At 46.6% G+C, this 16761-nt stretch overlaps 2 protein-coding genes across 2 annotated transcripts in view; one reads left to right on the forward strand and one right to left on the reverse strand.

The window, feature by feature from the left end:
* Positions 1-367: 367 nt before the first annotated feature.
* Positions 368-6989, reverse strand: CHRAC1 (chromatin accessibility complex 1). Its single transcript, XM_015428286.1, has 3 exons — positions 6722-6989; positions 4575-4701; positions 368-1447 (listed from the first exon to the last, which is right to left on the reverse strand). The coding sequence occupies exons 1-3, from the start codon at positions 6875-6877 to the stop codon at positions 1305-1307; spliced, it is 426 nt and encodes a 141-aa protein (XP_015283772.1). The 5' UTR covers positions 6878-6989; the 3' UTR covers positions 368-1304.
* A 491-nt stretch (positions 6990-7480) lies between these two features.
* The window catches only part of TRAPPC9 (trafficking protein particle complex 9), an 87745-nt gene continuing 78464 nt past the window's right edge, over positions 7481-16761 (forward strand). The window contains exons 1-2 of the mRNA XM_015428283.1: positions 7481-7522; positions 15851-16451. Of these exons, the coding sequence (XP_015283769.1) occupies positions 15868-16451 (584 nt within the window). The 5' untranslated portion in view covers positions 7481-7522; positions 15851-15867. The remainder of the gene's footprint in view (positions 7523-15850; positions 16452-16761) is intronic.

A 16761-nucleotide genomic window follows, 5' to 3' on the forward strand; every position in this document is an offset into this window, starting at 1 on the left:
TTAGGCCGGTATCCTGGCAGTTTGCTCAGCTGAGACTGTAGCTTTCAACCAGTGCAAAGAACCTCTTGCATTGTAGGAAAGCTTCACGTTGGCAGGATACAAGGCAACGTGCACAGCTCACCTGCAGTCAACTCTGATTCCCCCTGAGAATTCTTTGACTGACCATCAGAACAGACGGCACTTTACGCCAGGCCTGCCCCCCCCCTGAATGTTACGGGGGGGGGGGGGGGAAGCTACTACTGTTATGCCGAACTTGAGGGAACGCCTTGTTAGAATTTTTTTTTTAAGTACACAGAGACTGTAAAATTCATCACATTTGTTTTATAAAACTTGTCTTACAAAGGAAGTGTTCAAGGATGTACAAATGTTACCACTAAAAAAGAAGTATACTAACTGTTGCAAACGGAAATGAATCTTCCTGGACAAGCATCCATTTCCCATAGCAAAAATGTTCTAGTCCAGGATTTGCTTTAAATCTATAGTTAATGACCTTTGAAAATACACATATTTACATGAGACAGTGGGGTGCGGCTTGCCCCCCACCCTTTAAGCACCACTCTTATCTTTACAATCAGAAAGTGGCAATGGAAAACCAGTTCCCTGTTTTAAAGTCATGATGATTGTGACAGAACTCACAAGAGATGGGCACAAACCTAAGATGGGCAATCCCCGAACTGAACTGGCCAGTTTGGATCCCCCTTTCTCTTGGCAAAAAATTGCCTTTTGCTTTCCCCCCCGCTCTGAAGCCACTTAAAACTAACAGGTCAACTGCAGACCCATGCTCCTCAGCCGTTAGGTTGAAATGGCCTGAACGGCTGATAGAAACCAGATAAAAGTCTGGTAAATGTCTGGGGAAGGCTCCTTCACCGAACATTGGTTCAGGGGCTCCAAACTGGGCCAAGTTCGTGCCAAATTTTGGCTCATGAACCAGTTCATGCCCATCCCTAATCTGTACAGCCACTACATAGAACTATTTCCCTTCTAGGGAATTCACAAAAAAAGTTCTTGCTTCCCTAACTCGTAGGAAAGGACAGGACAGCCATAAGTCTGGCATGTTAAATAAACAAAAATACTCTTCAACGACTCAGCCTTTGGGAGTTGCCCAATATGAGCAGAGATGAACTTCTATATTGGAGAGCCAATATCCGCTAAGTCAGTTCCATCTTAATTTCTTGCATATACTGTAATACTTGTTGCATAACCTGTCAGTCCTCATATGCTTTGAGAATCCACTTGCCAGATATTTGATTGCTGGAGAAACTGAGCATGAGTCTCCGAAGTTAACTGCAGTGGATTCAGTTTTGTCACTCGCAAGACGCTTCTTCACTTTCACTTTCTTCCTCCTCGTCTTCCTCCTCCTCTTCTTCTTCTTCCTCTTCCTCTCCCTCCTTCTCTCTTTCAAGCATTTTCAGATATTTGCTTGCCAGTATTTTCTTTGGCAAGATATCTGGAAGAGTGGCATTTTCATCGAGTTATAGCAAGAGTAAGATTAAGGATGCTTTCAGGTGCTACAAAGTAACCAGTGCTATGGCTATTCTACAAGGCTCTTCAAACAACTCTTTAAAACATATTGGCTACCTTTTCACCTTATAGGAACTCAAGGCAGCTTACAATGTAAATAATCATAAAACACATAAACAACACTACTTAAAATCAGTAATTTAAAACTGCTGGTAGGCAGAAGAACTAATCAAATGCCACCATGAATAAAACTACAAAACCAAGTATATAACAGATTAGCACTTTTAGACAGAAAGTTTTTACCTTTGTTCCCAAAGATAAAGCCCTCCCCCTCCAAACCATAAACACGGTTACTAAAAAAAATTCTGGGAAAAGCGACACACGTTAATGTCTAAAGGATCAGACACCAGAATAATTTGGAAACACCTGTGGTTATCACTAGCCCAAAAGATGTCCAAAGGACGTCCAACTCCCACCTGGTGGAACTCTCTGCCAAATAACATCTGCGCCCTGCAGGACCTGGTGCCGTTCCACAGGGCTTGCACGGCAGAGATGTTCCACCAGGCTTTTGGTTGAGGACAGCAATGGGTACCATCCAGGGCTCTTTTTGTCGAAAAAGCCCAGCAGGAACTCATTAGCATAATAGGCCACACCCAACACCAGAAACACATTAGCCTATTAGGCCACACCCCTGCCAGCTCAGCTCATTAGCACATTAGGACGCACCCCCATGTTACCAGAAGTGTGGTTACCCAGCCACACCCACCTTTTGCTTGTTATTCTGTTTACCTTGTTTGTTGTCAAAACCCAGGGCCTTTTTTTGTAGCAGGGACTCCTTTGCATGTTAGGCAATCCTAACCCTAATGGATTTCTGCTGTTGGGTGTGGCCTATTATGCTAATGAGTTCCTGCTGGGCGTGGCCAACTTGGGAGCCGGCCGGAACTCCGTTCCTGTGTGTTCCTGCCCAAAAATAGCCCTGGCATCCTATCTGGCACTCCATTCCCCTCCCCTCCCTGTGTTATTTTCCATCTATTTGCGAGACAGTAACACAATTTGTAAACTGGCTTTAGCGCCATCTGAAAATGTTTTTAGCTATTTTAATTATTTGGATTTAAACTGTATAGATTTTTTTTAATGTTAACCGCCCGGAGCTCTGTGAACTCAGAAAAGGGTGGTTTATAAATTAAAATTATAAATAATAAAATAAACAGCTTTCTATCCATCATCCAGGATTTTCATTGCCTGTTCCTACCCACATGCTTGCTTCTCCTTTCATTCTGCCACTGAAGACTTTAGCACTCTTTCGTGTAAAGTCAATACAGATACCAGATTTATCTTTCAGAATAGCATGTTCACTCTTGTCGAACCCACATATTAATGCTGTCAACCAGATAGTTTGAGACAGGCACTAGACTGCCATGCCTTACATATTGGAGAAAACTCAGTCTCAGCTAGGACAACCTTAAGACAATCCTACAGAACCATCTCACAGAGCTTCCGTAGGGGCTTCTGAATCTAAGGAAGAGAAAATTATTGTCCTCGTTACTTCCAATCTAAGAATGGTTCAAACAGCTTATATAGGGTTGTACTGCTATTCTCACCACAATCCTGTTACACAAGAACAGCTAGGGTTCTCAAGTACTTACCGCGATTCGGCGGGGGACACATGCTCCCCGGCCGGAACATTCCTCCCTGTAATGCAGCATGCCGTCACCAGGAAGTGACGCTGGGCAACGCTCTGACAATGGGGCTGAAAACTCTATGGTACGATCGCATTTCCAGCCCCACTGCCAGAGTGTCGCCCGGCATCACTTCCTGGCGACGGCATGGTGCGGCGCGTCTGTTGTCGGTGGGGGAATGCTCCTGGGAAGACGTATGTGTCCCCCACCGAATCACAGTAAGCAGTGTTCCCTCTAAGCTGAGTTAGTGTGAGCTAGCTCACAGTTTTTTAGCCTCCGGCTCACACATTTTTGTCTTAGCTCAGGAAAGATGGCTCCAGAGCAAACTCATTTATGTAGCGGCCAAATTGCTCACTCACAACTTTAATGCCAGTAGCTCACAAAGCAGAATTTTTGCTCACAAGACTTGACAGCTTAGAGGGAGCATTGACGGTAAGTACTTGGTAAGCCTGAGAACAGCCTCAAGCTATCCACTGAGTCTGATGCGGATTCAAATCCCAAGCCCCATCACTAACAGAGAAGACTCTATAATTAGATATCAGATGAAAACTTGGGGCAAGTACCCTCCTAGGCACTACACAAGGTGAAACCGTCCAGTGGTACCTTTAAGACCATCAAAGCTTTATTCGAAGTATAAGCTTTCGTGTGCAGGCACACTTCTTCAGATACATTGAAATGGAAGTTACCAGCTCATACATATAGGTAGCGGGTGAGAAACAAATCAGCATGCAACAAATTAGCATACAGCATAATAAAGGTGTTTAACAGATGCAAGGATCAAACTGAAATACCAAGCTTAATTTATATGGTCACCATTTGTTTGGGTTTAAATCCAGGGGAAAACATAGAGAAAGAAATATATAAGCCAGACATCAGCAATGAATAGGCCCAGCTGCCAGGTGCTGGTAGGAAGTCAACCCCCCCCCCATGATTGTGGCTTTAGTTAGGGAACAAATAATTGTGTAAGCCGCTCTGAGACCCCTCGGGGTTCGAGCGGGATACAAGCCGAAAGTATAAATAAATAAATATCAAAATTGGAGACATTTGAGAAGAGACAGATGGAGCGTAATAGGGTCTCTGTTAATTACTCCCAACATTCCATAGTTAAGATGGGTATATCTGTCCATCGATGTCTGCTTTTGATATATTTATTTCCTTCACTATGTTTTCTGCCAGAGTGAAATCCTCTACCTATATGTATGGACTGGTAATTTCCATTTCAGTGTACACAAAAGCTTATAGCCTTGAATAAAACTTTGTTGGTCTTAAAGGTCCCACTGGACACAAACTCTGTTCTACCATTTTCCCAGTTGGACCCAAAGCAGTGGCAGTATAAACAAAGACTTGGCTGATTTTAACTACTTCGATGGAATATTAAAAAGCATCCATTCCCCATGCAGTTTCCCACTAGTTACAAGTTAGGTGAAGACCTACCTGCAAGGAACTGAAATGTTTCCGACTTCTCCGCGGTGCGGGCCAGATCACTGTAGGTTAAGGCTTTGTTCTCCTTGCCTTGGCCATGTTTGTAGGAATGTGTAGCTAAGTACTGGACAAACAACTCCTAAAGGGAAGAACAGCCCCAATAAGCCCATAACTCCTGATATTAACGGACTCCACAGCCGTCCACTAATAACACCCAGACCCCCCACATCTGAAACCGTGGATGTGCCTATAGATAGTGACTAGTAACTACCAAACCCAAGCTGAGGACACCCTGAAGCCATTTCTGGCCATTTTTCTGGCAGCACCACAATGTCTAGATCTGCACTCTGCAGTTTCCAGCACTACCATTCTGTTTCTACAGAGCTGCAAAAAAGGGGCAGCCAAAGGAGGAGGGGGAAATGTAGCTCAGCAGACCATGTGTGACAGGCACACTGTCCAACCGGAACATTTAGTCCATGTTCACACCACACAATGTCATCCTTGGCTGTATTTCCTGTACTTCACGTCTGCCCCTACCCCAAGCACTTTGCTGGCTCAGTGGATTGAGGGGGTCTCTCTTTCTATACAAACAGGGTTGCTTTTCATATCAGCCTGAATGCAACAGCAGATAAAATCCTTGTTTGCAGATTCAGGTGGATAGTGGTGCTGGTCTGAAGCAACAGAACAGAGTTTGAGCCCAGTGGCACCTTTAAGACCAGCAAAGTTTAATTCTGGGTACCTTAAGAAGTGCACATGTACACGAACGCTTATACCCAGAATTAAACTTTGTTGGTCTTAAAGGTGCCACTGGGCTCAAAGTTTGCCTTGTTTGCGGTCAGGGGAGAGAGGTAGACCAGTAGTGGAGATGAGGCAGCTTTAGCCTTTGTACCTGGTGGCAGTAGCACCTGGAGAAAGATACTACTGCCAATCCTACTAATTCCTATTAAAAAATCGCTAAGCAATATATTTGGGAGGCAGGGTGTAGTAGTAGAAGAATAGATTGAATTTATACCCCGCCCTTTACTCAGAGTGGCTTACAGACACCTTTCCCTTCCCCTCCCACAGCGGACACCCTGTGAGGTAGGTGGGGCTGAGAGAGCTCTTTCAAAGACTGCTCTTTCAAGGACACCTCTGAGAGGACTATGGCTTGCCCAAGGTCACACCAGCAGGTGCAAGTGGAGGAGTGGGGAATCAAACCTGGTTCTCCCAGATTAGAGTCCGCGCACTTAACCACTACACCAAACTGACTCTCAGTAGTGGTCCGAGTGTCAGACAAGGAACTAAGCTCAGTGGAAGAGCCTCTGCTTTGCATGCAAAGAGTCCCAGGCGGTGTTCCCTCTGAGCTGAGTTAGTGTGAGCCAGCTCACAGTTTTTTTAGCCTCCAATTCACAGATTTTTGTCTTAGCTTAGGAAGGATGGCTCCAGAGCAAACGGATTTATGCAGTAGCCAAATTGCTCGCTCACAACTGCAATGCCAGTAGCTCATGAAGTAGAATTTTTGCTCACAAGACCCCACAGCTTAGAGGAAACATTGGAGGTTCAATCTCCGGCATCTCCAGGCAGTAGATGATGGCCTGAGACACTCGAGAGCCGCTGCCAGTCTGAGTAGACAATATGGCGGCGATGGACCCAAAGGGTCTGATTCAGTTTAAGGCTACTGCATGTGTTCCTAATGTGCCAACCCAGCTTCACATCCCCACTGTGCCATGGAAGGTTGCTGGGTGAGAGCTCAGTCGTGCACACTCATCCTAACCAATGCTCCCACTAAGCTGTGGAGTCTTGTGAGCAAAAATTCTACTTTGTGAGCTACTGGCAGTAAAGCTGTGAGCGAGCCATTTGGCTACTGCATAAATTAATTTGCTCGGGAGCCATCCTTCCTGAGCGAAGACAAAAATGTGTGAGCCAAAGGCAAAAAAACTGCAAGTTAGCAAACACTAACTCAGCTTAGAGGGAACATTGATCCTAACCCACCTCACAGGGTTGTTGTGAGGATAAAGTTGGGAAGAGAACGATATAAGCCACTGAAGGGGGAGGGAAAGGTAAGATGTCACTGAAATACAACAAGCTACTCGGGCGCTGTCCGTTGCTCGTGCAGGCTGCGGGGCGTAAATAAAACCTCCGCCCCCGGGGAAGAGAAAGAGGAGGCGGTTAAAGCCTACCGTGGCTCTGGCGGTGAGGAAAATGGCGTCCGGGTTGATGCTGGACACCTCCGGCGAGCTCTTCATGATCACTCGGATCCGAGACAAAGGCAGCGACACCAGCCGGCTATCGCCGCCGCATCCGCCGCCGCCGCTCCCGCTCAGGCCCGACGCCATTTTCCAGGATTCACCATCCGCTCTCTCCAAAACAGAAGCGTTCGCGGGAAGCGTGGCCTGCCCTGCTGGGATTTGTAGTTCTCGCCTCTATTCCGGCACAGCTCCCATACGCGGTAAAGTACTCCTCCTCCCATCATGCATCACGCGCCATCCCCTCTTCGCAGGGCCGTTCATCTCGTTACTATCCCATGAAGCATTTCGGGAAGAGAGAAAAAAAAAGTACATACGAGCTACTTAGCGAACGGGGGGGGGGGCGAAGTTAATAAAACTTACTCGAAGAAATGCTTTCTAAAGCCGGATTTCCAAACACGCGAGCTCAGTGTGAAGCGGCGCGAAACTAAGCTCCGTTACACCTGTCAAAAAAACAAAAACCCAACGGCCGTGTCACGTGACCCTTTAGAACCCGGCCTTCCTCGGGAACGATGAAGGGAAACCAACACAGCGGCCGGCGGCCGTTGGCGCGGCGCATGCGCACCTCACTCTCTGCCAGGCCCCCCTCCCCCCGTTGACCGTTCCGCCTGCTCTATGGTTCCGCTCCCCAAACATTCACGCATGCGCATTCTCTAACTGCCTCTCTTCCCGGCAGGCGTCTTGCGGAAGAGGCTGAGAAGAGGCGGAGCTATTACGTTTGCCCCGGCTGCGTGGGTGAGCCCGAGCCCCTGACCGTTGGGTGGATGGGGGGGGGGGGGGGCTACCTCAGGCGCCAAAAGGGGAGCGCTGCCTCCGCCCCCCGTCCTTAGAGACGCCCCTTCCCCAGACCCATTCAGAAGAACACACAAAGCATTGAGTTCGGAAAGTTGTTGCCTGGCTGGAATACGTAAAGCTTAATACCTGGCGACTTTGGGGGTGGAGCCAGGAGAGGGCGGGGTTTGGGGAGGGGAGGGGCCTCAGCATGGCACAATGCCATAGAGTCCACCCTTCAAAGCAGCCATTTTCTCCAGGGGAGCTGATCTCTGTCGGCTGGGGATCCGTGGTAAAAGCGGGAGATCCCCAGGCCCCACCTGGAGGCTGGCAACCAGTGTTCCCTCTAAGCTGAGTTAGTGTGAGCTAGCTCACAATTTTTTACCCTCCGGCTCACACATTTTTGTCTCCGCCCAGGAAGGAGGGCTCCAGAGCAAACTAATGTATGCAGCAGCCAGATCGCTGGCTCACAACTTTAATGCCAGTAGCTCAAAAGGTAGAATTCTTGCTCACAAGACTCCACAGCTTAGAGGGAACATTGCTGGCAACCCTAGGGTGGTTGGTCCTCTGGCCCTGGTGTGGGTGGCCCAGCTAGCCTCATCTCATGAGAGCTCAGAAGCTGAGCGGGGTTGACCCCCCTCAGCAGAGTTGGGAGGCCCAATGTTCCCTCTAAGCTGTGAAGTCTTGTGAGCAAAAATTCTTCTTTGTGAGCTGCTGGCATTAAAGTTGTGAGCGAGCCATTGGGCTACTGCATAAATTAGTTTGCTCTGGAGCCCTCCTTCCTGAGCCCTTCCTGAGCTGAGGCAAAAATGTGTGAGCTGGAGGCTAAAAAAACTGTGAGCTAGCTCACTCTGACTCAGCTTACAGGGAACACTGGTTGGGAGGATTCGAACCAAATGCCCCCCCTCTAAGCCACGGAGTCCTGTGAGCGAGAATTCTACTTTGTGAGCTGCCGGCATCAAAGCTGTGAGCCAGCGATTTGGCTGCTGCATAAATCAGTTTCCTCTGGAGCCGTCCCTTCCTGAGCTTAGACAAAAATGGGTGAGCCGGAGGCTGGAAAACTGTGAGCTGGCTCACACTGACTCGGCTTAGAGGGAACGCTGGTTAGGACTTGGATGGGAGACCCCCAAGGAAGTCCAGGGTCGCTACGCAGAGGCAGGCAAGGGCAAGGCCACCTCTGAAGGCCTCTTGCTTCAAAAAATCCCTGCAGGATTGCCATACATCGGCTGTGACTTGATGGCACTTGATTATTACCCTGACCTGGATGGCCCCGGCTAGTCTAATGTGGGTCTCGGAAGCTAAGCTGAGTTTGTTGCTCCGCAGAGGCAGGCAAGGACAAGGCACCTCTGAAGGCCTCTTGCCTTGAAAAACCCCTGCAGGATTGCCAGGATTGCCCTAAATCAGCTGTGACTTGATGGCACTTAATTATCACCCTGATCCCAGGCTAGCCTGATCTTGTCAGGTCTCAGAAGCTGAGCAGGGTCCGTTCTGGTTAGTCTTTGGATGGGAGACCTCCAAGGAAGTCCAGGGTTGCTCTGCAGAGGCAGGCAGTGGCAAACCACCTCTGCTAGCCTCTTGCCTTGAAAACCCTACAGGGTCCCCATACGTTGGCTGCTACTGGACTTGAATCTAGCTATTATTATTTTTCTAAGTAGCCTAAGGCAAGCCTAAGGATTACTCTTGCTAGTCTGTTGAAACAAAAAGAAAAAAAAAGTAAATAAACAGGAGTCATGTGGCACCTTAAAGACAAATGAGATTTTATTCCAGCATGTTCCTGTTTATATTGGAATCAAGTATTTGTTTGTCTTTTAAGGTGCTACGAGACCCATGGCTTTGGCTCAATGGTAGAGCATCTGCTTGGCGTGCAGAAGGTCCCAGGTTCAGTACTCAGGTTTTGTTGTTCAGCCGCACAGTCGAGTCCGACTCTCCGCAACCCCATGGACCAGATCACGCCAGGCCTTCCGGTCTTCCGCTGTCCTCTGAAGTTTGCTCAATTTCATGTTCGTTGCATCTGTGACACTGTCTAACCATCTCATCCTTTGTTGTCCCCGTCTTCTTTGACCTTCAGTCTTTCCCAGCATCAGGGTCTTCTCCAGTGAGTGCTCCCTTCTCATTTGGTGGCCAAAGTATTTGAGCTTCAGTTTCATTATCTGGCCTTCCAGGGAACAGTCAGGGTTGATTTCTCTTAGGATTGACTGATTTGATCTTCTTGCAGTCCAAGGGACTCTCAAGAGTCTTCTCCAGCACCATAGTTCAAAAGAATCTATTCTCCCTCATGGATCACTGCCTTGTCGTGGCGAGGGGGCTTGCGTGGTTCGATGAGGCTGTGGGCTATGCCGTGGAGGGCCACCCAAGACGGACAGGCCACAGCAGAGAACTCAGACCAAGCGTGATCCCCTGGAGAAGGAAATGGCAACCCACTCCAGTATTTTTGCCAAGAAAACCCCATGGACAGTATCAAAAGTACCCGGGTATCTCCTGTTAAAAGGATTAGGTGGCAGGTGATGTGAAAGACCTCTCTGCCTAAGACTCTGGAGAGCTGCTGCCAGTCAGAGTAGAGAAGGCTGATCCTGATAGATGGCGGGTCTGACTTGGTATGGGGCAATTTTGTGTGCGCATCTCTTCATGTGATCTGTCTATCTAATCTGTCTAGCATCCTGCTCTTCCTGCAAGGAGATAGATCAAGATGGGTAGCATTGTTATTCTGTTTGTAGCAGTAGAAAAAAGCAAGAGTCCAGTAGCACCTTACAGACTAACACAATTTGTGGCAGAGTATAAGCTTTCATGACACCTGAATACCTGAATATTAGATATCTGAAGAAGTGTTTGTAGCAGTAGAAAAAAGCAAGAGTCCAGTAGCACCTTACAGACTAACACAATTTGTGGCAGAGTATAAGCTTTCATGATACCTGAATATTAGATATCTGAAGAAGTGAGCAGTGACTCACAAAAGCTGCCACAAATTTAGTTAGTCTTTAAGGTCCTACTGGACTCTTGTTCTTTCCTTCAAGGAGTTTAGGCAGCATGCATTACTTCCCTGCATTTTATTCTCGCAACAACTTTGTGAAGTAGGTTGGACTGAGCAAAGTTACTGGCCTGAGGTCCACCTAGTGAACTCTTTGGTTGTGAGGAGATTTGAAACTAGGCATCTCTGGCCCTAGTCTGACTGGGTAAACCTTCACTGCGCTGTTTCTCATTTGCAGTATGGTGGAATGATAATACTGGCCTCCATTACAGGGGTGTTGTGAGAGTGGCAACATACGCGAGGCACTTAGAACTCTTGAAAGCACAGTAGAATCCCCATGCATTAGTTTATATCATGCTGTCCATGTGCTTGGCACTCTCGGGAACAGTATCAAATGGGTCCCTGTCTCCAAGGAGGAGAAAGATGGAGGCCAGAATAAACTGGGAAGTTCAGTTTTTCATCCCAAGTATAAATGTGGGAGGAGGGTGGTACTGCTGCTGTGGTTCTTCATCCAATGGTGACTACAGACAGTGGACAACAGCAATTCTGTTCTGCACAAGCTAGCACAAGAGCCTTGTGATCTCCCTTTGTTTGTGGGCACCTTTAATTAGTGGAATTTGAGAAAATGTACACTGCTTATGCTCAGAGATGCCCTTGTCTCTTCTTTGGTTTTCCAGTTTCTAGAACTCAGCCTCGCTGTCAGTTGTGCTCTGCCCTTCGGCTTGTGTGTCCATTTCTCCTAGGCATTTAATTCTCTTTCTACTTATGTGGCTGTGCTGTGTAAGCCATTTAAGTCTAGATTGCTTTTCCTTGCAGTCTGGTCTGATGCCTGTTTACTGTGAAGTACCCCGTCTTCTTTGACCTTCAATCTTTCCCAGCATCAGGGTCTTCTCCAGTGAGTGCTCCCTTCTCATTTGGTGGCCAAAGTATTTGAGCTTCAGTTTCATTATCTGGCCTTCCAGGGAACAGTCAGGGTTGATTTCTTTGAGGATTGACTGATTTGTTCTTCTTGCAGTCCAAGGGACTCTCAAGAGTCTTCTCCAGCACCATAGTTCAAAAGAATCTATTCTTCGGCGCTCGGCCTTCCTTATAGTCCAACTCTCGCAGCCATACATGACTACTGGGAATACCATTGCTTTGACCATGCGGACTTTTGTTGGCAGGGTGATGTCTCTACTTTTTATCATGCTGTTTAGGTTCGCCATCGCTTTCCTCCCAAGGAGCAGGCGTCTTTTAATTTCATGGCTGCAGTCACAGTCTGCGGTGATCTGGGATCCCAGGAACGTGAAGTCTGTCACTACTTCCACAGCTTCCCCTTCTATTTGCCAAGGAGTGATGGGGCCGGATGCCATGATCTTAGTTTTTTTGATGTTGAGCTTCAAGCCCACTTTTGCGCTCTCCTCTTTTACTCTGAGCAAGAGGCTCTTTAGATCCTTTTCACTTTCAGCCATTAGAGTGGTATCATCTGCATATCTGAGGTTGTTGATCTTTTCCCCAGCAATCTTAATTCCCGCTTGTGATTCATCCAGGCCAGCATTTCGCATGATGTACTCTGCATATATATTAAATAAGCAAGGTGACAGTATACATCCTTGTCGTACTCCTTTTCCTATGCTGAACCAATCAGTTGTTCCGTATCCGGTTCTAACTGTCGCTTCTTGGCCCTTATACAGGTTTCTCAAGAGACATGTGAGGTGGTCTGGTACTCCCATCTCTTTAAGGACCTGCCATAGTTTGTTGTGATCCACACAGTCAAAGGCTTTAGCATAGTCAATGAAGCAGAAGTAGATGTTTTTCTGGTACTCTCTTGCTTTCTCCATAATCCAGCGAATGTTGGCAATATGATCTCTCGTTCCTCTACCTCTTCGAAACCCAGCTTGTACTTCTGGTAGTTCTCTATCCACGTACTGTTGAAGCCTAGCTTGTAGGATCTTGAGCATGACCTTGCTAGCGTGTGATATGAGTGCAATTGTGCGATAGTTTGAGCATTCCTTGGCATTGCCCTTCTTTGGGATTGGAATGTATACTGATCTTTTCCAATCCTGTGGCCACTGTTGCGTTTTCCAAATTTGCTGGCAAATTGCGTGCAGCACTTTAACAGCATCATCTTTTAAGACTTTGAATAGCTCAGCTGGGATACCATCACCTCCACTAGCTTTGTTGTTAGTAATGCTTTCTAAGGCCCATTTAACTTCACATTCCAGGATGTCTGGCTCGAGGTCAGTGATTATACCGTCGTGGTTGTCAAGGACATCGAGGTCTTTCTTGTATAGTTCTTCTGTGTATTCTTGCCATCTTTTCCTAATCTCTTCTGCTTCTGTTAGGTCCCTACTGTTTTTGTCCTTTATCATGGACTTAAATAAGCAGGGTGACAATATACATCCTTGCTCTACTCCTTTTCCTATGCTAAACCAATCAGTTGTTCCATATCAGGTTCTAACTGTCGCTTCTTGACCCTTATACAGGTTTCTCAGGAGACATGTAAAGTGGTCTGGTACTCCCATCTCTTTAAGGCCATAGTTTGTTGTAATCCACACAAAGGCTTTAGCATAGTCAATGAAGCAGAAGTAGATGTTTTTCTGGTACTCCCTTGTTTTCTTCATAATCAATGTTGATCTCTAGTTCCTCTACCTCTTCGAAACCCGTCTTGTACTTCTGGCAGTTCTCTATCCATGTACCACTAAATACCCAACATGAGATAGATTGACTGAATCAAGAAAGCCATGGTTCTCAGTTTACAAGACCTGAGCATGTTACTCAGAGGCGGTCTCCTTATTAGTTGGGGGAATTAGCTTAAGCAGACCGAGCGTGAGGGGGTAATTGGGATTCTCCACCAACATTTATGGGAATTTTTCCCTTAAGAGAACTCTCGCAATAAACAAGACAGATGTTCAACCAAAAAAGGTTTTTATTAAAAAGAGAATAAAACAAAATACACTCAATAAACACACATACAACAGCTAGCTAAAAGGAAATCAGGAAGGAAAGGGGAACAGCAATTTCAGGGAAGGCTATAATTACCTGTCTCAAAGAAGAGGTCCACAGAAGCAGCAAGCTGAGCAGCAAAATGGCCAGTGTTTCATGGAGAGAAGAATATGAAATTGGGAATGTGGGAGAGGATCCAAGTCTCTCTCTCTTACACACACTCCTGGGGAGCAGACTGCCTTCTGATATAGGGCAAAATGTGCCCTCTGGCTAGTATGACATGTTTACCAGCAAAACAATAACTTAATGAATTTTTTCCTGAGTTGGGTAAAAAGATTGGAGAGGCTTGATGGGTTTTCCTGAGATGAACTATAGCTGTGAACGGGGCTTGAAGACCCTGCAAGTACCGGATGAGAAAAGCTACTACGGTTGGTGAATAGAATAAGTGTTGCTTAATTAAGGTAAAAAGGCGCAAGGAGGTGGGGCTGAGTGTTGATAAGATTAGTCCAAGGTGAGTGGATCGGTTCTTAGGAGACTCATTGTCCTAAATTATGCATCTCTCCGGGGCGTGGAGGAGGTCATTGGCTAGCCTGCTGCTCTTACTTCTAAACTATATGTCCAGGCATGTTTCTGACTGGCATACATTTTGTGTCATTTTGGGCCAGGCAGTGTCTTGCACTTATGATTTTTGAAATAATGTTTTAGGAATGGTGTTTATGGTTATGGTAGCTATAAACTGCCCCTCAGCGAGAGGAGGGGTCTGACCACTGACTATCAAAGTTATTAAGAACATAAGCCAATGTTGGATCAGGGCAATGGCTCACCAAGTCCAACACTCTGTCACACAGTAGCCAAAAATACCAGGTGCCATCAGGAGGTCCACCAATGGGGCCAGGACACTAGAAGCCCTCCCACTGTTGCCCCTCCCAAGCACCAAGAATACAGAGCATCACTTGCCCCAGACCGAGAGTTCCTATCTATAGTAAAGGTAAAGCTTTCCCTCGCTCGAAAGCCAGTCAAATCCAACTCTACGGATGCGGTGCTCATCTCCATTTCCAAGCCGAAGAGCCAGCACTGTCCAAAGACATTTCCGTTGTCATATGGCTGGCATGACTAAATGCTGAAGTGCACGGAACGCTGTTACCTTCCCACTGAAGCGGTACCTATTTATCTACTTGCAGTTTCATGCTTTTGAACTGCTAGGTTGGCAGGAGCTGGGGCCAGAGACGGGAGCTCACTCCGTCATGCGGCACTCGGGTCTCAAACTGCTGAACTACCGACCTTCTGGTCTGCAGTTCAGCATCTTAACCACTTGAGCCACCTTGTGGCTATACCTTGTGGCTAATAGCCCCTGATGGACCTCTGCTCCATATGTTTATCCAATTCGCTCTTGAAGCCGTATATCCTTGTAGGGTTGCCATAAGTTGGAAGTGACTGGATGGCACTTAGCACACACAGCATTCTGATAGTATTAATCGATATGTAAAATCTGTGTTGCTTTTTGTGCAATTTCCGCCCCCCCTCAGGTTTTCTATGGCAAACTGCCCGAGTCTGTAGCCTTTGATATGTTATGGCTGGCTGCTCTTCCATACTTCCCTATTCGTGTGGGGCTTTCTCTCTGTGGCAGTTAATTTTATGAGAGGCAGCCCAATCTTACACAGCTGTAGCCAAACCGATTGCTGTCAAGATTCTCCCCTTTTAAAGGCAGGAGGGGGACAACTGTGTTTGATACTTTGTTTTTCTCCTTTTCACTTCTTCACATTTTCTGTGTGAACGGACAAGCATATCAGTGTATTGTCGGTCAGCATACACAACACAGTGGAAAGAAACAAGGGCACCATTGGTGGTTCTGTGTGAACGGACAAGCATATCAGTGGAAAGAAACAAGGGCACCATTGGTGTGTGAAGTCACATGTAGGCTACTGAATATGTCAGGTCTTAAGTGAAAAAAGCCAACTTGTAAAAGATCGAGAAAACTGACGGTATGAATGAATTTGCTGTCTTTTTGGGACATTGTGGGCCCCAACTGTGTTTATAATGAACACACATGAAGCTGCCTTATACTGAATCAGACCATCAAGGTTAGAGTTGCCTACTCAGGCTGGGAGCAGCTCTCCAGGGTCTCAGGCAGAGGTTTTTCAGGACATTCCAAGTCCCAACTATATTATGTTTATGATGAGCACACATAAAGATGTCTTGTACTGAATCAGACCAAAAAGGTCAGTATTGTCTATTCAGACTGGCAGCCGCTTTCCAGGGTCTCTGGCAGAGGTCACCTGCTGCCTGGTCTTTTTTTAACTGGAGATACCATGGATTAAATTGAGCTGCAGCCCCTCCTGTAATGCTTTGTGTACCCTTGAAATATAGTACTAACTCCCCATATGTGTTGAATCGTTTGTTAGACTACACCTGATGCAAGATGAGTGTCCCTGACTACATGCAATGTGCGGAGGATCATCAGACTCTGCTCGTTGTGGTCCAGCCCGTTGGGATTGTTCCCGAAGAGAGCTTTTTCAAGATCTACAAGCGGATCTCCACAGTGAGTCAGATAAACATCCGTGACTCTCAGCGTGTGTTGTACATTCGCTACAGGCATCATTATCCACCGGAGAACAACGAATGGGGGGATTTCCAAACACATCGCAAAGTTGTGGGGCTCATAACGATCACAGACTGTTCCTCTGCTAAGGATTGGCCTCAGACCTTTGAAAAATTTCACATTCAGAAGGAAATATATGGCTCAACGCTTTACGATTCTCGACTGTTCGTCTTTGGACTTCAAGGAGACGTTGCAGAACAGTCTCGTACAGATGTGGCCTTTTATCCGAGTTACGATGAGTGTGAAAGTGTGGAGAAGAGAATCGAGGACTTCATTGAGTCTCTCTTCATTGTATTAGAATCCAAGCGCTTGGACAGAGCCACTGATAAATCTGGAGATAAGATACCACTTCTCTGTGTTCCCTTTGAAAAGAAGGATTTTGTAGGTCTGGATACAGATAGTAGGTAAGTAGCTTCATTTACAGACATATATCTGTACTTGACCCTTTGACTCGGGATGGGCACAAATCGGCTCACACACTAAAGTTTATCATGGGTTTTGGCTGGTTTGCGGTTCGTGAAGCAATGTTCATGAACTGAAGAGCCACCACAAACTTCCACAGATTTTGATGCCCTTCATGGTGGTTCATGAAGAGCAGAAAATGGTTTTAAATGGCTCTGAGCCATTTTTGATTTTTTTTGAAATTCTGATGGCACCTGAGCTGCTTTTGCTGCTCTGTGCCTCATTGATGTGAAGACTTAGAGCAGGGAAAGA

The sequence above is a fragment of the Gekko japonicus genome, unplaced genomic scaffold (assembly GCF_001447785.1).
Source record: "Gekko japonicus isolate JY-2015 unplaced genomic scaffold, Gekko_japonicus_V1.1 scaffold2635, whole genome shotgun sequence".
Taxonomy (NCBI): domain Eukaryota; kingdom Metazoa; phylum Chordata; class Lepidosauria; order Squamata; family Gekkonidae; genus Gekko; species Gekko japonicus.

Coding starts and splice junctions, on each gene's coding strand:
- CHRAC1 (XM_015428286.1), bottom strand. CDS start 6,877: ATGGCGTCGGGCCTGAGCGGGAGCGGCGGCGGCGGATGCGGCGGCGAT. Junction 4,702..6,721: donor TCCTCACCGCCAGAGCCACG/GTAGGCTTTAAC, acceptor TCTTCCCTTTAG/GAGTTGTTTGTCCAGTACTT. Junction 1,448..4,574: donor AACATTTCAGTTCCTTGCAG/GTAGGTCTTCAC, acceptor CCACTCTTCCAG/ATATCTTGCCAAAGAAAATA.